This window comes from Mobula hypostoma, chromosome 6 (assembly GCF_963921235.1).
Source record: "Mobula hypostoma chromosome 6, sMobHyp1.1, whole genome shotgun sequence".
NCBI lineage: Eukaryota > Metazoa > Chordata > Chondrichthyes > Myliobatiformes > Myliobatidae > Mobula > Mobula hypostoma.
Window position 1 is genome coordinate 75,403,719 of NC_086102.1, and position 25,931 is coordinate 75,429,649.

Sequence of the window (25,931 nt, forward strand, 5' to 3'; positions counted from 1 at the left end):
AATATGCAGAAAGATTCAGGAATTGTGTCCTAAGAGATAACTAATTCCCTAATTTATGACTAGATTGTTTGTATAATCTCATGTATTGAGTAGGAAATACTGTGCTTGCATTGGAAGCAAAAATAATTTCCTTATTGTTTTTTTTGTAATTGTAGATCACTTAAAAAATCAAGATACGTGTGTTGCAACATTTGATTATAAATGGATGTTAAATAGTTACTCATGCTTGCATGCTACTTCTAAAATTTATTATTACAAAACAAAGAGAATTGTGAATGTTATCTCTGAAATTTTATTCTGTTGTTAATTTTGTTTTTGAAGATATTGATAATTATGCTATATAGTTCTGTACAAACTTAAGTTCCCCAGAATGCTAATTTTCACGTTATGCTACCTTAACTTGGCATGAAATAACTATATCTTGGTTGAAATTAGTCCACTTATTAAGTGAACAAGTTTCTGCAAAAGATCATTTCACTTATAAATTTTCTCTTGACTAGTCTCAGCTTCGAAATCAGCTTGTTCATGAATTAACACGTCCTGATTTAAATGGACATTTCCTTTCCTGTGGTCGTCGTCATCAGCATCCTTCTACAGATGAACCTTCTCTATTGATTTTGGCTGCAAATAGCATTGTAGCAGATCACTTGAGCAGAGCAGGATATGAGTACTCATTGTCTGTCTTCTATCCAGAATGTGGCTTAGAAAAAGAGAAGGTAATGTTCTGTCATATTCTATTATTGCTTTAAATTGCACTAGCATGAAGCAAATAGCTGAACTGATTATTGGTACAGTTTGAAATCATTATGTAGCCATTAAACTGTCAATGTTTTTTTGCAAAATAACTACCCCTACAAAACATGTCAAGTCTTACAGATGCTTTATAACAATTTTAATTTGACATTTGGCAACGTGCTTGAGTCAATGCAATGTTCACAGTAGGAGCATATGGTCTATCAACAATAACTTGTGTTAATAAGTACATACAGTAAACTTTTGTTTGGAAATAATTTGGAAATTGTGCAGTTCAGGTGGTCGATAGTTGGGTTGAGCTCCGATCTTTGTGTGTGTGTGTGTATATATATGTATGTATGTATATATGTATGTATGTATATGTATGTATGTATATGTATGTGTATGTATATATATATGTATGTGTATGTATGTGTATGTATGTGTATGTATATATATGTGTGTGTATGTATATATATGTGTGTGTATGTATATATATGTGTGTGTATGTATATATATGTGTGTATATATGTATATATGTATATGTATGTATGTATGTATGTGTATGTATGTGTATGTATGTATGTATATGTATGTATATGTATGTGTATGTATGTATGTGTATGTATATGTATGTATGTGTATGTATGTGTATGTGTGTATGTGTATGTATGTGTATGTGTGTATGTGTATATATGTATGTATGTGTATATATGTATGTATGTGTGTATATGTATGTGTGTGTATATGTATGTATGTATATGTGTATGTATGTATATATATCAGTTGATCACTATAAGTATATAAACACAAGAACTTTGCCAAAACCCAATCAGCGATGAGACTTCCTGTACATCACAATTTAATTACCATAATGATGACCAATCACCTGATTGATAAGATTATGAAGGCCAAGCATTCGGAGCACAAACCACAATTAACAGCGCAACTGATGATAATTGCTTGTATGGTGAAGAAATGTTTGCAATTAAATTTCCAATATCAGAGAACAACTCAACTGAACCAAACTTACCATAATTTCCTTCTCTCACTATGAAACCACTGACTTGTAGCAGCACACAGATCCATCAGCCTTTAACTTGATAATGTTACCGTGTGCTGTTTTTCTTTCAAATGAACAATGACAACGATTTCAGATTTGGCCTTGCTTGGAGTATATTTTCTGTGTGTGATTTCCACGAGTGCTGCTGGCAGTGATCAGGAAGATAAACTCCAAATGATTTTCCTTGTCTCTTATACTGAAGTAGTTGGGTCAGTTTTTGTGCCCTTCCTATTGCTGTGTCTTGAGCTACGTTACCTCAGTATAATCCTATAATTCAGCCTATCAGATTTTGCTGATCTCAACTTCTCTAGTGTATTCATCTGTTTAGGCTGATATCAGAGACCAGAGGCTTTTGATGCCAGTCCATAATATGTGTGATATACGGTGCCTATCAAAAGTATTCCCCCCCCCCCGGAAGTTTGTGTTTTATTGTTTTATAACATTCAATCACAGTGGATGTAATTTGGCTTTTTTGACACTGATCCAACAGAAAAGACTTGTTTATGTCAAAGTGAAAACAAATTTCTGTACAAATTTGTCTAAATTTATTAAAATTATTAAACACAAAATAAGTGATTGTATACTTATTCACCCCTTTCAAGTTAGTATTTAGCTGATCTACCTCTGGCAGCAAATACAGCCGTGAGTCTGTGTGGAGAGGTCTCTATCAGCTTTGCACATCTGGACACTGCAATTTTTCCCCATTCTTCTTTACAAAACTGCTCAAGCTCTGTCAGACTGCATGGGGATCATGAGTGAACAGCCCTTTTCAAGTCCAATCACAGATTCTCAATGGGATTGAGGTCTGGACTCTGACTTGGCCACTCCAAGACATTAACTTTGTTGCTTTTAAGCCAATCCTGTGTAGCTTTGGCTTTATGCTTGGGGTCATTGTCTTGCTGGAAAACAAATCTTCTCTCAAGTCACAGTTCTCTTGCAGAAATACAGGGATTTCCCTGAATTTTGCTGCATTCATTTTACCCTTTACCGTCACAAACCTTCCAGACCCTGCTGCAGTGAAGCATCCCCAATGCATGATGCAGCCATCACCATACTTCACTGTAGGGATGTTGTGTTTTTGATGATGTGTGGTGTTTGGCTTACATCAAACATAGCATTTAGTCTGATGGCCAAAAAACTCAATTTTGGTTTCATCAGACCACAGATCCTGCTTCCAACTGACTTCAGAGTCTCCCACATGCCTTATGGAAAATTCTAGCCAAGATGTCATGTGAGCTTTTTTTCAACAGTGGCTTTCTCTGTGCCACTCTCCTACAAAACTGCAACTGGTGAAGCACCAGAGCAACAGTTGTCTGTCCTTAAGAGACAACAACTGTTGCGAGTGAAGCTTGTAACTCCTCCAGAGTTGTCATAGGTCTCTTGGTGGCTTTCCTCACTAGTCCCATTCTTGTACGGTCACTCAGTTTTTGAGGACAGCCTGTTCTAGGCAGATGTACAGCTGTGCCAAATTCTTTCCATTTTTTGACGATTGACTTAGCTGTACTCCAAGGGATATTCAGTGACTTGAAAATTTTCTTGTATCCATCTCCTGACTTGTGCTTTTCAGTAACATTTTCAGAGTTGCTTGGAATGTTCTTTTGTCTTCATGGTGTAGTTTTCACCAGGATACAGACCGTGTGGGCACGTGGCCAAATGGTTAAGGCATTGGACTAGTGATCTGAAGGTCGTGAGTTTGAGCCCCAGCTGAGGCAGTGTGTTGTGTCTTTGTGCAAGACACTTAATCACACAGTGCTCTGCAACGGCACTGGTGCCAAGCTGTATGGGTCCTAATGCCCTTCCCTTGGACAACATCAGTGTCGTGGAGAGGGGAGACTTGCATCATGGGCAACTGCTGGTCTTCCATACAACCTTGCCCAGGCCTGCGCCCTGGAGAGTGAAGACTTTCCAGGCGCAGAATCCATGGTCTCGTAAGACTAACGGATGCCTTTATTACAGACTCATCAACAGTTGGACCTTCCAGATTCTGGTGTATTCGAAACACCTTGACTGCACACGGGTTTATATATAGCTAGGACACCTTAACTAATAATGTGACTTGTAAAATCAATTGGCTGCACCAGTGATGATTTGGTGTGACATATTAAAGGGGGTGAATACTTATGCAATCGTTTATTTTGTGTTTTATATTTATAATTAATTTAGATCACTTTGTAATGATCTGTTTTCATTTTGAACGAAAGAATCTTTTTGTGTTGATCAGTGTCCAAAAAAAGCCAATTGAATCACAGTGGATTTAAATGTCGTAAAGCAATAAAACATGAAAACTTACAAGGGGCTGAATACATTACCTTGCCCATGCTTTTATATACAATAACATTAGTTTGAAAATTTGAGGGATGGGGTCTGTGAATGAGGTTGTTAAGATTATTAATAGGACACCAAGATAAAACAAAGGATGTGCCTCTATATTGAATAATTGATTAATCCATTTAAATTGGGGCAAATCAGCAAGTGATTTAGTAATTATAGAATAATAACATACTCTTGTTTTGGATGTTGAAGAGTATACTATATTATTGTGCAATATTTAATAGAGTTTAACTGAAATTGCAGTGATTTTGGGATTGTGTTGATTCTTAAGATCCAATCATCTACAGTCCCTTGAAAAAGTATTCAACCCACAGCCCTTTTGTTCGCATAAATAAATATTACAATCAAGTATTTTGATCAATTTAACTGAGAAAGTTTATTTGTGAATCACATGCTCATTTTTTCACAGCAGGGCCCCAAAACAGAAAATTATAAAGCCATGAAAAACTAAAGATTCAAAAACTGCTGTGCCAGTACTTCAAAAGTATTCATCCCTCATTCCTCAGTACTTAGTTGAAACACCTCTCACAGCTATAACAGGCAGTAGTCTTTTTGGATAAGTCTCTATTAGCTTTGCACAACGTGATGGAGCAAGATTTGCTCATTCCTCCTTGCTAAGTTGCTCAAGCTGTGCCAGGTTAGTTGGGGAGTGACGGTGGACAGCAGTCTTGAGGTCTTGCTTGGAGTGTTCGATCGGGTTAAGGTCAAGATTCTGACTGCTTTGGGTCGTTGTCCTGCTGAAAGATGAACTTCTTCCCCATTTTAAGCTTTCTGGCAGAGGCTAGCAGGTTTTTACAGGATCTCTCTGTATTCAGTAACATTCATCTTCTCATCAATCCTGACCAGATTTGCGGCCCCAGCAGTGGAAAAGCATTCCCATAGCATACACTATACTTTACAGTAGAGATGGTATTACCTTGCTGATGCTCTGTATTATATATACGCTACACATACTGCTTAGTGTTGAAGCCAAAAATTTCCTCTTTAGTCTCATGGGACTATAAGACCTTCCATATCTTTACTGTATCTTCTAAGTTATGCTTTGCAAAGTCTGTATAGGCAAGGATATGTGTTTTTAGCCAAAGCTTCTTCCTTATCACTCTTTCATAAGTACCCATTTTGTGCAGAGTCTTAGAGAACGTGGAGCCATGAACTTCATCTGCAGTTACAGTCACTGATGACTTCTGCAGCTCACTCAGAGTACTGGCATCATAGTAGCCTCTCTTACAAGTGCGATTCTTTTCTGGTGACTAACTTTAGAGGAGTGGCTTGACCTAGCCAGTGTGGCTGTGGTTTCATTTTTTCCCCCACTTATTTATGATGTTTTTCAGAGCAGAGCCTTTGAGATGGTCTTGTACATTTCCCCAGATTTGTACTACTTTATTATCATTTCCCTGACTTTTGCTCTTTTGTCTTTATTTGGTGTGGTCTATTGAAAATCTACCATACTGCTGGACCTTACGGGGAGAGGGGGTATTTATTCTTGTGAATTCATTGAAAACAGCTGATCCTCAAATTGTGTGTGTTGGTAATATACAATATTGCACCTGATGAAAGTTAGCATGGTAATTACAAAGGTAATTATAATGAACCTTTTTGTTATTTTTGATTTTTTTTTAAAGGTGGTTCTTAGCTGTTCAGAGTACTTCAGGTTATGTGAAGGAAATTGAATTCATCAGTAATTTCTAGAAGCCATCGTATCTGGTGCTAGCCCTAATATTTGATATTGGTGGTTGTTGCTGTTATTCCTTGGATGTTTTTATTAAGCAACTAACAGCTTTCATGCTGTATTTCCTTCATTAACTGAAATAACCGTTGATAACTTATCAAATTTCCCTCTTCAATGTCCTGTTCTTTTTATGAATTATGTTTTATTTTAGCAAAAGACTAATACTTTTTGTGTATTTACTTGAGGAGTAAAATTAGCTGTTTGCATTACTGTCTTATCTGAGTAATCAGAGAAACATTGATCAGATAGTGAAATTGTGCTTGGAGCACCCTGTGCCTTTTCTTTATTACATTTTATTTCTGCAACTAGCAAGATGATACCGATCTGCCTGACTGAAAAAAAAAATGTGCATTGAAATTGCAATATTGACATTTTATCCTTTGTTCCAACATTCTTGGATGTGAATTTTATTGTCACCAGTGTGAAATGAATTTCACTTTTACTTTTTCAAAGGTATTCACAGCAAGAGATCTCCTACAGATCATGAAAATCAACTCAACATCAGACCTTTACAAGTCAATTGTGAGTGTGTGTTTGATCATATTATAAATGAGTCTGACAGCTATGATTGTTTCCCTCATATTGGATGACCTGTTTTATTCTTCCAACTTCAGATCTCAAATCTTCAAAAGGACCATCAGAAAGGTAATTGGATAAATGCTATAATACATTTGGAAATAAATGTAAATAGTGTAAAAAAAAACCTTTCAAAAATATTTGAACAAAAGATTTCTTAACAGATTCTTAATACTTCTGTTGTTAGGATTTCTGATTGAATTCCTGAAGGAACTGACTGATCATCACTTAACGAGGGACTTTCGAAATGCCGAGGTTCAGACAAACAGTATTCCACAGTATAAAGAATCTATTGGTGAGGAGTAAGGGTGGGCAATTCTCTTTTTGAACTTTTTGCTTTACAGGTATACCTCTAGATTAAGCAAATATGCTGGTAGTACGTACAATTTAGTTGCACATGGTTGGATGTAAGGCTTATTCTGTAATTAAGCAATTTTATTTCAATGTATAAGAATGATCACCCTGCAGTACAATTACACCATATGTTAAGCTTTTGGAAATTAGAATACCTCTGCTTTGCAGGTTGCTAAAAAGCTCCTTTGAATATTTCAGTTGCTGATCTTTTGTGTGGCCAAAAATGCATCTAAAGTCAGAAGCCATGTTGCACTTGTGTAGTAGCAAATGGAGATAAAGCTCTCTTCAAATGTAAATCTGAAGAACCTTTTTAATATTATTTATCACTTTTGGCAACTTCTGACTCTAGTCAGCAGCAAAATAAAAATGTAAATATGCAACTTTCATTATTCTCTACTGATTTCTTTTGTTGTCTTCAGCATGTAGCTTTTTATTTTTACAGTTGATAAGCTTCAAATGATTGACGAGCAGTATGCAGCATTTCAACCTGTAAGCATGCGAGAGGACTTCTGGGAAACAAAACTGCTCAAATATCGTAAGCAAATAGAAGAACAGCTTCATACAGAACTGCAGCAAAAGGTTGTGCATCATATTTAATCTTAATCACATAATGTTGTATAATTTAGTCTTTCCAAATTAGGTAAAATATTCAATAGTTTAATTTATAACCACAGATAGAGCAGAATAGCCCATACCTTAATACACATGCAGTTTAATATGGAAGGTGTTGGTGATGCTCTGGTCCACCGGAAGGTGCACTGTTGCATATGTAGTCAGCGCACAATCTGTGATTGATAATGATCTGGAAATTCTTGCATGTTAGTCGCACTTTTAAAAAAAAACACATTGAAGTTTTATTTTAGCATTCTTGAATAATGTGCATCTATGCTTTTTACAACACAGTAAGAGGGAATTAGAACTATCTCTAACTTTGTAAAACCAATTTTGTGTATGTTATCTGTCATCAAGGTATAGGATAACATTTAAATTAAGTTTACAATATACAGCTTTTGCTTTAATTTCATTTGTATTTCCCAAAATTGATTTTAATTTCTCTGTATTAAGTAAAATCAGTGGTAAAAACAAAAAGTGTTAAAATTATCAATAGATCCGGTAGTACGTGTATAAGACACAATAGTGTTAACGTTTCAGGTCGATGATGCCAGATGGCCTGAATGAAAATAGTATATATTGAAATTGGTGGATTTGCATCTTATATGTTGACCTATATGTTTATGACATTGTCTTCCCACAAACGATGCCTGATCAGCTTAGTTTTTCCTACATTTTTCTTCTGCTTGTCAATCATCTGATTTTTTTTTTTGCTTTTAACTAAAATTAGTGCCTTTTACTCCTTGATTTCCACACTTTATTTCAATCAGGTTGTTACATCACCATGTTCCTATGGAAAGTGTTTGATTTCAAACTACATTGGGGGGCGGGGGGAGGGAAATCCTTAGGCTAAAACATACTGCATCTGCCTTTTGCCAGGGACTGTGAAGAGGGCTAGCAGCAATGTCTTTCTCACAGGTTAACTTGTCTCTGACTTTTTCTCCTGCACATTGAAAACAGAAGTCAGGGACAAGTTGGTGGTTGGTTGTCTGTACATCTGACTTCCTTCTCCACCTCTGAACTCACCAGCGAGTCCAGTAGTGAAGCACAAGATGATTAAATTGAGAACCGAGGAACAAGTGTTTAGTAGTGTGCTTTTCTTTATTTCAATGTATTGCAAGGCTTTTTTAAAAAGGAGAGTGGTTCATTTGTTTTTGATTTATTTGTTATTTTCTGGAAGCTTAAGGTATGATTTTATACATTTTTTATTTTATAAATTATAAAACTATTGTTCTTAAATGTCTGTGGTTGTCAGAATTATCTGAAAGCTATTTATGAATTGTCAAAGCAATTCTGCAAACTCACGATGCTTAAGTGAAATCATGGAAAATACAAGGTTGAGAATGTCCTGCAAGCTAGATAGAGCATAATCCAGCCAAGTCTGTGTAAGATCTCATTTTGAGGTTAGGTTTCTTCAAGGTCAGCAAGGTTGTTACCCTTCATTCCATGAACAATGATCCGGATTTTCTAGTGAAATGTGAGCAAGCAATGTTGAGACTAGAGTATTTTTCAATAGAGATTTTATCCCCACTTTACTAATGTTGTCAAATTGAGCATAATTTAATCGTTATTACAATGGATATTGATACAGAAATTAAAACCTATTGTTACTGCATTGCAGTATATTTGTATTATCCGACAATGAGGTTGTGACAGTACTGTCGCTGTGGCAGATATAGTAATCAAGGACAATGCTTTTTGTATTGGTATCAATCTTTTAAAATCTAGAATTCATTGAATTAAAACTGTGTATAAACATTTTAAATAAAAAATGGGGTAATCTTCCACTCATTCTTTGTTTCTTGGTTTCCATATTACTATAAGATATAGGAGCAGAATTGGGTCATGTGGCCCATTAACTCCACTCCATTGTTCTGTCACGGTTGATTTCCCTCTCAACACCATTCTTTTGCCGCCTTCTCCTAACCTTTGATGCCCTTACTAATCAAGAACCTAAGAACCTATCAATGTCTGCTTTAAATATACCCAATGACTTGGCCTCCACAGCCAGCACTGGCAATGAATTCCTCAGATCTCCCCCCCACCCCGCCTCACCGGCTAAAGAAATTCATTCTCATCTCTATTCTAAGAGGATATTCTTCTATATTGAGGCTATGCCCTCTGGTCTTAGACTGTCTCATTATTAGAAACCACCTCTGGATTCTCTCTAATGCCACCACATCCTTTCAGTGCATTTGCCATTTTACTGCCAGCTCAGACTGCAAGTAAACTTTTTAGGGAATCTTTCACGAGGGTTTCCATGTACCTTTGCTCCTCTGATTTCTGAATTGGCTCCCTGTTTAGAAAATAGCTTGTACCTTTATTCCTTCTACCAAAGTGCATGACCATCCACTTCCCTACACTGTATTCAATCTGCCACTTATATGCCCAAAGGACTGTAAATTTATACCTGATTTTACTTGATGACTTTTTAATATTCTGCAAGATGTTGTTTTTGCAAGATATCATCTTGCAATATTCTTCAAGATGAGGAACTTCCTCATTTGATTAACTTCCCTACTTCCAGACCTCTTGCACCACTGGATACTACTTCAATGTTTTCAAACTTCTGTCTGCATTTCAGAAATACCAACATTTCTTCTAATCTTTTGTTTTTAACATCCCTAATCTGAAGTACTGTTCCTAGTTGTCCCCAGTCTTGCTGAACTTCCATGTTCATTGTTCCATGGATCCTGTATGCCCTTCCTAGAATCTTGAGGCTACTTCAGAAATGATAAATTAGTGGTTCTGATCATTTTGGTTGGATAGTAATTTGTTTTTGTAATTTCTTCCAAGCATCATGAGTGAAATCATTTTGGGTCCAGCTGCTATTTGTTGCTGACATTAACATTTTCTGCTGTTGACAGTAATTTTTCTTCTCCTTTACAAATCTCACATTTTTCTTCAGTACTTTGTACCTTAATTATAGGTGTACTTGGCCATGGCACAAGACCAGTTGAATTATATTGCAGTTAGCATGTTAACTACTTTATCTTAAATATTCTTCTCTGCTTTATTTTAAATACTCCTCTTAATGTTTAATAAACCTCCCTGGGTTCTTTTATTCCTGGTAGCTACAGCATTTTAAGGATGTGGAGTTGGCTAAAATTCAGATTCAGGAGAAAGAGCTGTCAAGGAAGATCATAGAAGACCAAAGATCGAAATTAGATAAAATGTACCAGTTGAAAGTTGAAGCATTGATTGCACGAGAGAAGAATGCTATTGAGAGACTTCAGAAACAGCAGGAGGTAGGTTTAAATATGCAATAATAGAGTCCATTCATAAATTGGCTTTCTCTAACTATTTAAAAAAACTTAAACTAATGATCAATTGATTGGGTTGGAAATTCGTTTTTTTTTGCAGATTGAAGTAAAGTGCATGTGCAGGTCTCACAAATCAAATCAAATTTCTATCACAGTCTCTTAAGTAAATTGCCTAGTCTGAAATATTTTCACCAATAATCATGGGCATTGCATACTGTTTGCACACACGGGGAACGGGGAGATGAAACTACAGGGGTGTATTCAATGTTTTGATGCCGCAAAATACCATAATATGAATGGTTCTCATCGTATGTTAATACCCTTTTCATTAAGGACTACTTCTATTGTACACAGAGATACTCTAGACAAACAAAAAACAGATGAAAAATATTTAGAAATGAATCATAGTGCCTGTTTGTGGTCACTAAATTGATCTGGATACAGAGGACTGACCAAACATTTCTCCAGATTCCCTGAAAGCTGACATTTTTGCGTTTTCCATTACACTCCATGGATTACAGTCTGTTCTTGCATGCTGTGAGAGGTATTATTGTATTCTGATAGAATTCCACAGCCCACTGCACATTTCAAACCATAGTAACTTGATACACATGTGCAATGCCAACTGAGCTGGCCTCCTGTGTCCAAGGGTTCCTTCTGCAAATCAGATAGGCTAGAAGTAGTGACTAAGCCTTTGCTGGTGGATCTTAAGCCCCTGCCCTTGAATGTAGTGATCCTTTGGTGGTTAACTCCTTTCAAAGTCCCTTGAGCCATTTTATAAATATCTGATAATCAGCAGTTTGTAAAATGTTTAATAGTGAAAAGTTATTTAAATTAATTAAAGACTTTTCAAAACAACTTAAACTGTTGGGAATTATTAAAAAAATAAAATAAGCCACTTTTTGTACTCCAAGATGAATAACCCTTTCCCAAAGTAATGTCACTCACAGCTAACATAAAGTTGAGAGATTGGGTGTAAGTGTGCCTGGTTCCCCTCATTTCAGCATTTCATTGCTCCACTATGGAACTTGCTGCTCAGCAGCAGATGATGACTCACATATGCTGGAATCTGACCTCAACCAGATGCATATTTCTCACTGAGGCATCCAAAGTACAGCAGTGTCAACTTTTGGCACACCATTTAAACTCATCTGTGCACAATGAAGGATGTGATTTTATTATAAACAAAGTTGTTGGTATTTGGAGTCATTATTTGAAGTATTCCTTTTATGTAACAGTGAAAATCATTAGATATTGAGTTAGAACTTTAATACCACAGCACCTTCTGGGTTTCACTAATTTGTATTTTGCCTCACCGATTCTCATGGTACTTTGCAGTGGTGCCTCCTTTACTTCTTCCTAGTAGCACAAGATGTTTCCCTCTACCAGACACACATGGCCTTGATGGCCCCTGGAACCTTCTCGCCTTTGGTGGGTAGGCTTCGGACTGCTACCCAAAGCCGAATGAAAGCCCTTTGTTTTGGTTGACTATAATGGATGGTGAATGATGAAGACTGTGGTGGGATGTGTTTCAATGGCTGGTGCACGTCAGATAACTTCTCAAAGGACTGAATGTACCATGGTGCAATGATCTGTTGGCAATCAGACCACCTCTTTGTTTCAACTATTATAGCCCCACATAAATTGGCTGACCATCTCTAGATTGAAGGCGTCTGTTCTTTGCTGTTTTAATTATTCTCGAAGTCAGCACTCTGTGTTCTCACAAGTACTCTGCTCAAGATAAATAGGTTTGTGGGAGCACTGGATGCATTTTGCTGCTTGTAGGAAGAGAGCAGAGCTCCCACATATAATGCCTCTTCTTTAGTAGCAGAGTGGTCTGCGCATACGTGGCATCTCTGCTTTTGGAGGAGTAAAATCTGCATATTGCAACACTGGTGCTCATGCTGTTCCCCTGGAGTTTCTATTGGCTCTTGAAGTAACCAGAATTGCTCAAGTCCCTACCACCTGCTGTTCATTGGAAATAGCAGTCTGCTCACCAATGGTGTCTTGCTACTTTATGAGAACAGAGATTTGTTTGTGAACAGCCATTCTGTTTAGTTAGGTCATCAGGCTACTCCATGATGGCATTTTATTGTTGCCTTTAGCAGTTGAACCCTTGTGGCAGAGACCAGATCTTTAACTAAATTATGGTAAAGCTACATGGAAGCAGTTAAGTTGCCATCATAATTGTCACTTGAATATGACAGCATTATGAAGGATTTGTCACTGAAGTCAGTAAGAAAGTATTCATGGCCTCTAGGATGGAGGTTGTGGTGTTTTGCCTTTATACAACCACATGCTAGAGTATGGAGACAGAGGTTTCCATGCTCCCTATCTCTTCCATTCTGTGAGATGGGCCTGACTGCCGTGTATCTACAATGGTTTACTTATCACGCACTCTGTCTTTGTTTCCATCTGAATCCTGCGAGGCAGTACGGATGTGTAGACCTAGCCAGCAGGGAACTCCCTATATTCTTTGTGTAATACAACACTAGATAGTAAAATAACAGACTATATCCCCAAATGACACATTCTCTCCAGTGAATCTGGAAATGCTCTCCTATCTTCCTGTTGATTCTGTTCTCCATGGAAGCAATTGAAAGCATTTTTTGCTGTTTGACTGTGATGCGACACATTGTAATGTACATTTCTGGGTTTAAACCTTATGCAGTTTCAAAGTTTAAACTAAATTTATTATCAAAATACATATATGTCACCATATACAATCCTGAGATTCATTTTCTTGTGGGCATGCACAGTAAATCCAAGAAACACAATAGTATCCATGAAAGATCGCACCCAACAGGATGGACAAACAACCAATGCGCAAAAGACAACAAATTGTGCAACTACAAGAGAAAATAATAATAAATAAATAAACAATAAATATCGAGAACATAAGATGAAAAGTTCTTGAATGTGAGTCCACAGATTATGGGAACAGTTCAGTGATGAGATAAATGAAGTTACCTCCTCTAGTTCAAGAGCCTGGTGGTTGAGGGGTAATAACCTCAATCAATTTCCTGAATCTGATGGTGTGGGTCCTGAGGCTCCTGTACCCACTTCCTGATGGCACAGTGAGAAGAGAGTGTGGCCTGGATGGTGCGTTCCTTGATGATGAATGCTATTTTCCTGTGACAGTGCTCCATGTAGACATGCTCAAAGATGGAGAGGGCTTTAGCTGTGATGGACTGGGCCATATCCACTACTGTTTTTTTTTAGGAATTTCCCTTCAAGGGCATTGCTGTTTCCACACCAGGCCATGATGCAACCAGTCAATATACTCTCCATCACACATCTATAGAGGTCTGTCAAAGTTTCAAATATTTTCTGAGTAATTATACAAAGGACTTTTGTATGAGATCCAAAGGAGTGTTATCTGTAAATGCAACAGTTTGGTACACTGAAAAGGATTATGTCAAATTTTTAAGCTTCAGATTTCCAAGTATCTGGAGGATCTGGGCCCGCTGCCTACTACCACAAAGTGTCTGCAATGGATACAATCTCACTGGCTCTCTGGTTGCTTTGGGGCACCTACTGGACAACCACAAGACATACACTAGGCTACTGTTTATTGATTTACAGCTTGGCATTGAACAGCAATATTCCCTCAATACTACCAACCAAGCTTCAAAATCTGGGTCTCTATACCTCCCTCTGCAATTCGATCTGTGTTCTTGGGAGACTACAGTTACTGTGGATCGGTAATACCTCCTCAAGCTGACTGTCCTCACAGGTGCACTTCAAGGGTGCTTGCTTAACCCGCTGCTCTATTCTCACTCAGTTCATGACTGTGGCTAAGCGTAGCTAAAATGCCATCTATAAGTTCATTGATGACATAACTATTGGTAGAATCTCATATGGCAATGAGAATGCTTACAGGAGCGAGATAGATTGACTGGTTAAATGGTGATAGAACAACACCGTTGAACTCAACATTCACAAGGTTATGGAACTGATTGTGGATGTCAAAGGAAAGGAAAGTTAGGAGAACACACCAGTCCTCATTAAGAGGTCAGCGGTAGAAAAGGTGAGCAGCTTCAGGTTTCTGGGCGTCAACATCGCTGAAGATCTGTCCTGGATCCAACACATTAATCGTCCCAAAGGAGGCCAACAGCTGTACTTTGTTAGGCATTTGAGGAGATTTGATATTTTATCTAAAACTCTTTCAATTTTCTGTTGCTGTGTGGTGGAGAGCATTCTGACCATTTGCATAACAGTGTGGTATGGAGCCTCCAATGCACAGGATCGCAAGAGGCTGCAAACGGTTATAGACTCAGCCAGCCCTATTATGGGCCAAGCCTCTCCACCATCGAGCATGTTTTTAAAATGTATCTCTTTTCATTACAACTGTCAGAGAGGAGGTCCAGGAGACTGAAGACCCACAGTCAATCGATTAAAGAACAGCTTCATCCCCTCCGCCATCAGATATTTGAACAGTCCGTCAATACTACCTATTATTTCTTTTTTTGTTGTTTTGCATTGTTAATTTTTGTATAGATTTTTGTCTTGCGCTGTACTGCTGCACAATACAACAATTTTCGCATCATATGTACTGTATGTCAATGATAATAAATCTGATTCTTAATTTATTTTGGCACAAGTTAAGCAAGTACAGCATCTAATGAAATCAATTTACAGATTATTTAGAATTTCTATTTTGTTACAGGTTGAGGAGAAAGAAATCTATATGCAGAGACAGAGTTTATTAAAAGACATTGAATCTCTGCGTAATAGAGAAATAGAACTTGAACAACGATTTGAAGCCTTTGAATTGTAAGTATAACATCAAATTGGAGAAACTGGTAATACACATTTAAATACACATCTGTAATACACATTTAAAAAGGGGGGGGGGATGGGGAAAAAAAAAGAGCTTGATAAACACACACAAAATGTTGGAGGAACTCAATCAGGCAGCATCTTTGAAAATGAATAAACACGTTTGTGTTTTGTCCAAGACCCTAAAGTCGAGTTTTTCCATGTTTGTAAACAATTTTTTTTAAAGTGCAGATGCTGGAAGTTTGAAATAAAAACAGAAAATGTTTGATATACATTAGTCAGGCAACACCTACAGAGAAAGAAACAGTTACTGTTTCAGATCAGTGATCTTTCATCAGACCATTGAGTTCAAAACACGATAAAGAAAGTTCATGGCATGCTTGTCTTTAATAGAAACATTATTTTCAAGAGTTGGGAAATTACATTGAAGTTTTATAAAACTCTAGATAGACTGTTTTTTGTAGTTATTGCATTGATTTTCTGGATGCCTCATTATAGGAGGATAGAACATAGAATTGTACTCTACAGTACAATACAGACTTTCAGCCCACAATGTTGTGCTGACCCTTTAGCCTACTTCAAGATCAATCTAACCCTTCCCTCCTAAGTAGCCCTCCATTTTTTTTTACATCCATGTGCCTATTTAAGGGTCTCTTAAATGTCCATAATCTATATGCCTCTACCTCCATCCCTGGCAACATGTTCTATGCACCCACCACTCTGTGTTATTTTTTAAAAAAAACTACCTCTGACCTCCCCTGTACTTTCCTCTAATCACCTTAACTTTTATATTTCCTTGTAGTAGCCATTTCCGACTAGGTAAAAGTCTCTGGCTGCCCACTGTAAGTATGCCTCTTATGCACCTCTGTCAAGTCACCTCTCATCGTCCTGAACAAACTCCCGATAAAAGTTTATAACATTGAGAGGCAGCCAGTTTTTTTTTACCCCAGGGTTGAATGTCTAAACTAGAGGGTGTGCATTTAAGGTGAGAGGTGTAAAGTTCAAAGGAGATGTGCATGGCAAGTTTTTTTTAAAGTACAGAGTGATTGGTGCTTGGAATGCACTGTCAGGGGTGGTAGTGGGGCTAAACACAATAGAGGTGTTTAAGAGGCTCTTGAGTAGTGGCATGAATGTGCAGAGAATGGAGAGATATGTTGTGTAGGCAGAAGGAATTAGTTAGGCATTTAATTGTCTGTTTAAATAGTTTAGTATAACATCGTGAGCTGAAGGGCTTGCTCCTGTACTGTCCTGTTCTATGTTATAGTATATGAAATGAGCAATTTAAATTTTAAATAACTGTACAGATCATGACAGTACACTCATGGGAATGTATAATAATTGTGATTTGGCATAGTTCTCACTCGTAATTTTTCTCCTATATCAGGGCTCAAAATCTGCATGAACAAAAGAACAAGAGTGTACAAGATAATCTCCAAAGACGGGAGCTGGCAGTGAAAAATATCGAGGAGACTTATGAGCAAAAGCTTAAGAATGAACTGTGCAAGTAAGAAGCGTGATTTGGGAACCCAATAAACAAACGTACACCTACTTCCAATGTGTAGCAATTATATTAACTAAAATTCTGAACATCCTTCCTGTTTCGTTTTTGAAGTTGTTGAGATAGGTAGAAACTTGCTTTTTGATTTCATTGGAGGAAAAAGCTCAGTGGGAAAAGTTGTTGACTGCAAAAGCTATAATTTACTTCAAACTAATTTGATATTTGTGATAATTGAAAATGTGCAATTTATTTGTACCAGATTAATGTCACTAGAGATCATGATTGCATTTTAATATTTTATTGATGAGCTTGTAAAATTTGAAGAGACTGTTTAGATTTAATCTAGACTTGTTTCTATTAACTATTAGATAATGCTGTTCTTCTGTATAGGTATCAGCTTGAGCTACAAGAAGATTATCGAAAAAGAACTGAGAAAGTGGCAGTAAATGAGAAAAGAATTGAAGGTATGTTTTAATATTTGACAGCTTTTTATGGTTTACACAGGAGAACAATCTATTTGGAGGAAGAAATAAAAGTCGCAAAAAAACTCAACAAATCTGTCAGCATATGTGGAAGGGAAACATTTTAGGTTGATGATTTATCATCAGATCATGGTATTAATGACATCATTGGACATGAGACCAGAAGAAACTGAGGCAGGAGAAGGCCAATTAACCCCTGAAACCTGCTGTGGCATTCAGTTAGATCATGCCTGATCCAATCCTCAATGCCATTTTTGGCCTCTCCATCTATATCCCTTGACTCCTGCAGCTTAAGTATCTGTCAGTCTCTTCCTTGAATATATTCATTGACTCACGTCCACAGTTTTCTGGAGTAGAGATTTCCAAAGAATCTCAACTATTGAAGAGGGCAGAAAAGATCCTTCTCTACTGTAAATGGTCAACTCTGAAACTAGATCAGGGGTTCCAAACGTTTTTATGCCAGAGAGTCTTACCATTAACTGAGTGGTCCTTGGACAGGTTGGGAACTCCTGCTCTAGGTAATCCAACCAGAAGGAATATCCTCTTGTTATTCATCCTCTCAATGCTGCTAGGAACCTTGTACTTTAATAACCATTCATAGTTCTAAATTTTAATGGATGGAGGCACAGCCTACATAGCCTTCCTTCAGGCATCAATACTTTCATCCTGACAGTCGAATTGGTATAAACCTCTGAACATCCTGCTATGCAATTGCATACTTCCTTAAATATGCAAGCCAAAATTTTTCCAAGTTGGTCACATCTCTCTCATTTATACTTGATGTCTCTCCTCGGCAAGGGTTATCAGCTTTACAACACTTTCCCTTGCACAAATGTTGTTCCATTAATCAATTGTATCACTGTGATTAAGTTTAAGTAATTTTGCATTGGAACCATGACAATTAACTCTTTTGGCTTGAGTTTATGCAAAAGACTTGTATTGCATTTCTACTAAACATTTTTTAGTATTTAACAATGTTATTTATTTGACAAACTTAACATTTAATATTAAAGCAAGTAGTGCAATGCCAAAAATCTGAAATAAAAGTTGAAAACACTGGAACTGTTTTTATCAGCCAGTATCTATATGGAGAGAAACAGAGATGATGTTTCAGATCAATGACAATTCACTGGAGCTTTAAAGTTTTATTACCAGTTTTAATGAAAAGTCATTGACTATTTTGTCTTGTAATTTTTTTTCCCCTTTTCCTAGCTGCTGCCTGGTGAGCAGAAATTGTTTTTATTTCTATACCAATCAGAACAAATGTTAACTTTTTAAGATCTATTCCTATATAATTTAGTAATCCAAACCATCAAATTGCCTTCTGAGTAATTCCACATATTCATGTGCTTTAAGATGATGGTGTCCATGTCAGAACGTTGTGGGAGAATCTTAACAACAAAAAGCCATGGGTAGGGAACTTTAAAAATAGTTTTAAATTATGAACATGCCTGCAATCTGTCCACTTCAGTTTTAATGACATGGCTTGGGGGAATAACAATATCGGTCAAAAGTCTTATGGTAAAATGTGCCCCATGCAAGGTGGCAGCTCGTTACGGTAGCTCTGTGTGTTTGGCTTGATATTATTTAGCATGTTTCTTTCATTTGCTTTTGTACTGACTAGCAACACTGCGAAATAACAATGGACATTAATCTGTTTAAGAACATTTTCATCATCCTTCTGGAGAATACTTTATTCCATCGAATAAAGTGACTACTGTAGCAGAGGCAATATTGTTTATATGAGGGAGCAGCTACTAGCAGCTGGGAAGCAGCCTTTGTTTGTCCAGAAGAAGCTTGATATTCTGGACGAGCTGAGATGGAGTTACTGAGGCTACAGATCAGGTAAAAAGCATCGCAACAAGAGACAGGGATATAAACCGTTATCTCCCAGTCTATCATATTGGGAACATTAGATTGCTGGCAAATAAAATGAAGGAACTAGCAGTACTCACAAGGACACAGAATGAATATCGGGAATGCAGCATTGTGTTTCACCGAGACATGGCTACACAAGAAAATCCCAAGTGAGTGAGTTTGCAATGCTACGAGCAGACAGAGTTAATCTACAGTTCAGTAAGAGAAAGGAGGTGGGCTTGCTGTGCTTGTGAACAACAGATGGTGTGGGGGGGGTGTCACGTGATGACGTGGGATTGAGACGTGTAAATTCAGCTCTCCCGCAACAAATCAGTAAAGTACCGTTTAAATAAAACAAAGTTGGTAAATATTTTTTGAAAACTATTTATAAACTTTGTAAGACTACTTTATGGTATGCGTCCTAAACCGCAACAAAAGAAGTCTGCTGTTGCGAAGCGGCCACGAGACGGGAAGAAAAAAGGGCCTACTGCAACGATGGAGCCTCGGACTCAGGTTGGATCTCCTTCGGTAGAACAGGGAGCAATGGCGGTGGCAGAGGTTGCTCCGAAGAAGACAACGGAATTGCGCATGCGCAAAGAAGAGCGCATGCGCAAATCGACACAACGCAAACTACAAGAACCGACACCCACTGCAATTGAAAATGACTCAGAGTCAGAACTGGATTCTGCAGAGAACACAGATGAAGAAGAGGAGGAAGAATTGGAAGCGAGTGGAAGTAAAGGAGATGATAGAGACATAAGAGAGGCTGTATTGCGATCAACGGCTGAATTAAGGAAAGTAAGAGAAGAGCTTAGAGACACGAAGAGATGCTATAATAAAGTTATGGAAAGACAGGACAAAATGGAAAAGAAGCTTCAGAAGATGGAAAGAGAAATGGGGCTTATGAATGATAGAGTGGAAAAAACAGGAAATGATTTGCTTGTCAGGAACTCGGAAAGAAACCGATTCTTGGAGAAAGTGGACATGTTGGAAAGTTTCAGTAGACGTAATAATATAAAAATTGTTGGTCTTACAGAAGGTATGGAAGGAGAAAAGCCAATAGAATTTTTTCAAAGATGGATCCCGGAGGTTTTGCAAATGGGAGAGGAGGTTCGAGCAATTGAAATTGAGCGGGCACATAGAGCTTTAAGACCAAAACCAAAAGATGACCAATATCCACGATTGATTTTAATAAAATTCTTAAGATTTCAAGACAAGGAAAGGATTCTTCAGGCAGCTGTTCGAGCTGCCAAAGATAGAAAAGGGCCATTGATAATTAAAGGGAAAAGAGTTTTTTTCTACCCTGATATAAGTTACGAACTTTTGAAGAAAAGGAAGAAGTTTAATCCAGTGAAAAAAACCCTATGGGAGCATGGTTATCAATTTATACTGCGTTATCCTGCAACTTTGAAGATTTTTTTGTCTGGTGGAGAAAATATTTTTTGATGACTACCAGAAAGCAGAGCAGTTTGTGCAAGATTCTCTGAATATTCACCAGATACAAGAACAAACTCAGGAGAGCGAGATAGAATGAAGATGAAGATTGGGTTTAAGAATGGATTTGTTGGATTTTTGAAGCTGGATGAAAGTATAAATATAGTATTAATTATATGGGGGGGTAAGAAAGGTTAATACTGGAGGAAATTAGCTGGGAATAATAAAACTAATTTTGTTTATATATATATATCTTTTTTTGTTGTGGGGGAGCTGGAAGAAGCACTGATCGATTGCTACGTTAATGATGTGCGCAAGCGTGGCTTTTGCCGCGACCCGTAAAATGGAGGGGGGTAGTGTTGTGTATCTTTTCATTAGTGGGGGGGTATTTTGTTTTTTCTTTTTTTTTCTATTTTTTTTTCTTTTTGCCTGGAAGGTTGGGGGGGGGGGAACACATAGCATTATGGTGAAGTTTAAAGTGATTCTCCAAGGAACTATGAGAGTTGAGAAGATAAGTAATGTTTTGGATTGGAGTAACTTTGTTAAGAATAATGACTAATTTATTGAATTTTTTGAGTTTTAATGTTAATGGGCTTAATGGACCAGTGAAAAGAAAAAGAATCTTAACATATATTAAAAAAATGAAGATAGATTTAGCTTTTTTACAGGAAATGCACCTAACAGAAACAGAACATCAGAAACTAAAGAGAGATTGGGTGGGTAATGTTGTTGCGGCCTCATTTAATTCAAAAGCGAGGGGAGTAGCAATTTTGATCAATAAAACGTTACCAATTAGGATACAAAATGTAATAACTGATTCTGCGGGGAGATATGTGATTATACATTGTCAACTTTTTTCCGAACTATGGACTTTTATGAATATTTATGCACCAAATGAAAATGATGCAAAATTCATACAAGAAACTTTTTTGAATTTGGCGGATGCACATGAAAAAATATTAATTGGAGGCGACTTCAATTTTTGCTTAGACCCAGTCTTAGATAGATCAACCAAGGCTGTTATAAAATCGAAGGTAGTAAATCTAACTTTATCATTGATGAAAGATTTAAATTTGATTGATATATGGAGAAGAATCAATCCTAAAGAAAGAGACTATTCGTTCTATTCCCATAGACATAAAACTTATTCAAGGATAGATTTTTTTCTATTATCAATGCATATTCAACACAGAGTGAAAAATATGGAATATAAAGCAAGAATATTATCAGATCATTCTCCTTTATTAATGACAATAATAATGGCTGATAAGGAAGAAGTGGCTTATAGATGGAGATTTAATTCAATATTATTAAAACGTCAAGATTTTTGTGATTTTATGAAAAAGCAGATTCAATTTTTTTTGGATACAAATTTTCATTCAGTGGAGGATAAATTTATATCATGGGATGCGATGAAAGCATACTTAGGGGACAGATAATAAGTTATACGTCTAAAATTAAGAAAGAATATATGGCAGAACTAGATCTATTGGAAAAAGAGATTACAAGAATAGAAAAAGAATCACAAAGATATATGTCAGAAGAAAAACGAAGACAACTTGTCAATAAGAAGTTACAATATAATACACTTCAGACATATAGAACGGAAAAAGCAATTATAAGATCTAAACAAAGGTATTATGAGTTAGGTGAGAGAGCACATAAAATTCTTGCCTGGCAGTTGAAAACAGAACAAGCTTCCAAAACAATAAATGCAATTAGAACAAGGGCAAATAAAATATCTTATAAACCTCTTGAAATAAATGAAACCTTTAAAAATTTTTATTCTGAATTATATCAATCAGAATCTCAAAACGATGTTAATGAGATAGAAAGGTTTTTATCACAAGTTTCTCTTCCAAAATTGAATTTGGAAGAACAGAGGGGATTAGATATGCCTTTTACATTAAAAGAAGTTGAAGAAGCTTTAGGATCACTTCAAAGTAATAAATCTCCAGGAGAAGATGGTTTTCCACCTGAATTTTATAAAACATTTAAAGATTTATTATTTCCTCGTTTTATGGAACTAATACGTCAAGCAGAAAAAATACATAAACTTCCAGAATCTTTTTCAACAGCGATTGTAATAGTATTGCCAAAAAAGGACAGAGATCCTATGAAACCAACATCATACAGGCCTATTTCTTTATTGAATACGGATTATAAAATAATAGCAAAAATTTTATCAAATAGATTATCTAAATATTTACCAAAATTAATACATATGGATCAAACAGGATTTATTAAAAATAGACAACTGGCAGATAATGTAACTCGGCTACTCAGTATAATTCATTTGGCACAAAAAAGGGATGAGAAGAGTATAGTAGTAGCTTTGGATGCAGAAAAAGCATTTGATAGATTAGAATGGGATTTTTTATTTAAATATTAGAAAAATATGGGTTAGGAACATCTTTTATAAATTGGATTAAAACTTTAAATTCTAACCCTAAAGCTAAAGTAGTGACAAACTCTCAAATTTCAACACCATTTCAGCTAAAAAGGTCAACTAGACAAGGTTGTCCACTATCACCTGCTCTATTTGTATTGGCGATAGAGCCATTAGCAGAACTAATTAGATTGGATCCAGATATTATGGGTTTTAGAGTTAACCAAGAGGAATATAAAATTAATCTTTTTGCCGATGATGTTTTGATCTATTTAACAAACCCACAACATTCGTTACATAAATTATCTTCTAGATTGGATGAATATGGGAAGGTATCAGGTTACAAAATAAACTGGGATAAAAGTGAAATTTTGTCTCTTACTAAAGGAGACTATAGTCAATGTCGATTAGTAACCCAATTTAGATGGCCGGTAAATGGTATAAAGTATTTAGGTATAGGACTTGATAGTGATGTAAAGAATTTATATAAATTTAATTATTTACCACTATTGAAAAAAATTCAAGAAGATCTTGACAAATGGATGATACTACCAATAACATTAGTAGGTAGAGTCAATGTTGTAAAAATGAATATATTTCCGAGATTACAGTATTTGTTTCAAACATTACCAATACAATTGCCACAGAAATTTTTTCAAGAGTTAAATAAATCTGTGAGAAAATTTCTTTGGAAAGATAAAATGTCAAGAATATCATTGGAAAAACTGACATGTAAATTTAGGTTAGGAGGGTTACAACTTCCAAACTTTAAAAATTACTATAAAGCAAATCAACTTAGATTTATTGCATCTTTTTTCGATGATCAAAAACCAGCATGGATTAAAATAGAATTAGACAAGATAGGAGAAAATAAACCTGAAGATTTTATATATAAATGGGAATCTAAATGGATACGGGAAAAGAAAGAATCTCCTATATTAACACACTTGATTGATCTATGGAATAAGATAAATGTTGATAAGGAAACACAGAAATCTCTATTAGCAAGGAGACCTTTGTTTCAAAACAGACTTATTCCTTTTACAATGGACAATCAACTTTTATATAATTGGTACCAAAAAGGGATTAAATTTATAGGAGATTGTTTTGAGCGAGGTATATTGATGTCATTTGAACAATTAAAGGATAAATATAAAATATCTAATAATACTTTCTTTTGCTACTTTCAGTTAAGGGCTTACTTAATAGGTAAGCTGGGTCAAACAATGTTTTTTCCAAAAGCTAATGAAATTGAAATTTTAATTCAAAAAGGGAAAATTAAAAAATTTATTTCTTGTATGTATAATTTGATTCAAGAACAGACAATTAAACAAGGAACCCATAAGTCAAAGCAAAAATGGGAAACAGATCTGAATATTAATATTGATGAAATAAATTGGTCAAGACTTTGTCTGGACAGTATGACAAATACAATAAATGTTTGACTTAGATTAGTACAATATAATTTTTTTACACCAATTATATATTACACCACAAAAAATAAATAGATTAAATTCAAATCTATCTGATAAATGTTTTCGGTGTAATCAAGAAATTGGTACTTTTTTACATTCTACTTGGTCTTGTTTTAAAATTCAACCCTTTTGGATAAATTTAAGAGTCTTATTGGAACAAATTACTGGAATTCAACTTCCACATAACCCTGTATTATTTCTATTAGGTGATATTGAAGGGATAAAACCGAAACTTAAATTGAATAAATATCAGAAAGAATTTATAAAAATTGCATTGGCAGTAGCTAAGAAGACTGTAGCAGTTAACTTGGAAATCTGATTCGTATTTAAGTATGGATCGTTGGAATAATGAAATGGCTAGTTCTATTCCACTTGAAAAAATTACTTATAATTTAAGAGATAATTATGTAACATTCTTGAATATTTGGCGCCCTTATTTACAAAAGATAGGATGTCATATTTAAGTGCTCCGACAAAGAATTTGGTTACTTGGGGAAAATAACGAATAATTATACCAAATTTATCTTGAATCCCATGGAGCATGTGGAAACCTTCCAATACCCAGGTGGCTCTTCTTTTTTTTTTCTCTTTCTTTCTTTTAGGTAGGACTATATATATATGGGGGGGGGGAGGGTTAAGGGGAGGGGGGGTGGGTAGATTTTATCTTTTCATGTATTCTTTTTGAAAACTCAATAAAAATTATATTAAAAAAAAACAGATGGTGTAATCCTGGTCATATTTCTGTGAAAGAATGAATCTACAGTCCGGACATGAAACTGCTAGCTATGAGTTTGCGTCCATCTACCACGCGAGCTCAGCCATGCCATATTGCTTGTTGTCTACACTCTGCTTTCCCGATGCTGTGTGTGATGTCATACACACTACCATCATGAGACTTCAGATTCTGTGCCCCAATGTGTTCATTGCAGTATTGGGAGACTTCAACCATGTTTCTCTCCCAACAACCCTACCTACCTTTGATCAGTTTGTCAAATGTCATACAAGAGAAAATTAAACACTAGATCTCTTGTATGCAAATATTAAAGATGCATACAGTTCCACTCTGTCCCCACACTTGGGAAATCAGATCACAACCTGGTTCACCTCATGCCCTTGTATAAACCCAAAGTACAGCAACAGCTAGTTATCACCAAGACAGTAAAAACTAATTTCCAGAGGCCATTGAGGCCTTAAAGGGCTGCTTTGAGGTTACTGACTGGAATATGCTTTGTGAACCATATGAGGAAGACATTAACAGACTTATTGATTGATTGCATCACTGGTTACGCCAACTTCTGTGTGGACACTGCAATACCATCAAGGACTGTTTGATGCTTCCCCAGCAACAAACCAT

The 25,931-nt window shown here is 36.2% G+C and overlaps 1 protein-coding gene across 7 annotated transcripts in view; it reads left to right on the forward strand.

The window, feature by feature from the left end:
• ofd1 (OFD1 centriole and centriolar satellite protein) overlaps positions 1–25,931 on the forward strand; it is a 107,301-nt gene that overhangs the window by 2,109 nt on the left and 79,261 nt on the right. For all 7 annotated transcript variants that reach the window (XM_063051021.1, XM_063051019.1, XM_063051023.1 and 4 more), the window contains 9 exons: positions 501–716; positions 6,309–6,377; positions 6,470–6,500; positions 6,619–6,726; positions 7,228–7,364; positions 10,472–10,645; positions 15,330–15,436; positions 16,827–16,946; positions 17,331–17,404. In XM_063051021.1, the coding sequence (XP_062907091.1) occupies positions 501–716; positions 6,309–6,377; positions 6,470–6,500; positions 6,619–6,726; positions 7,228–7,364; positions 10,472–10,645; positions 15,330–15,436; positions 16,827–16,946; positions 17,331–17,404 (1,036 nt within the window). The remainder of the gene's footprint in view (positions 1–500; positions 717–6,308; positions 6,378–6,469; positions 6,501–6,618; positions 6,727–7,227; positions 7,365–10,471; positions 10,646–15,329; positions 15,437–16,826; positions 16,947–17,330; positions 17,405–25,931) is intronic.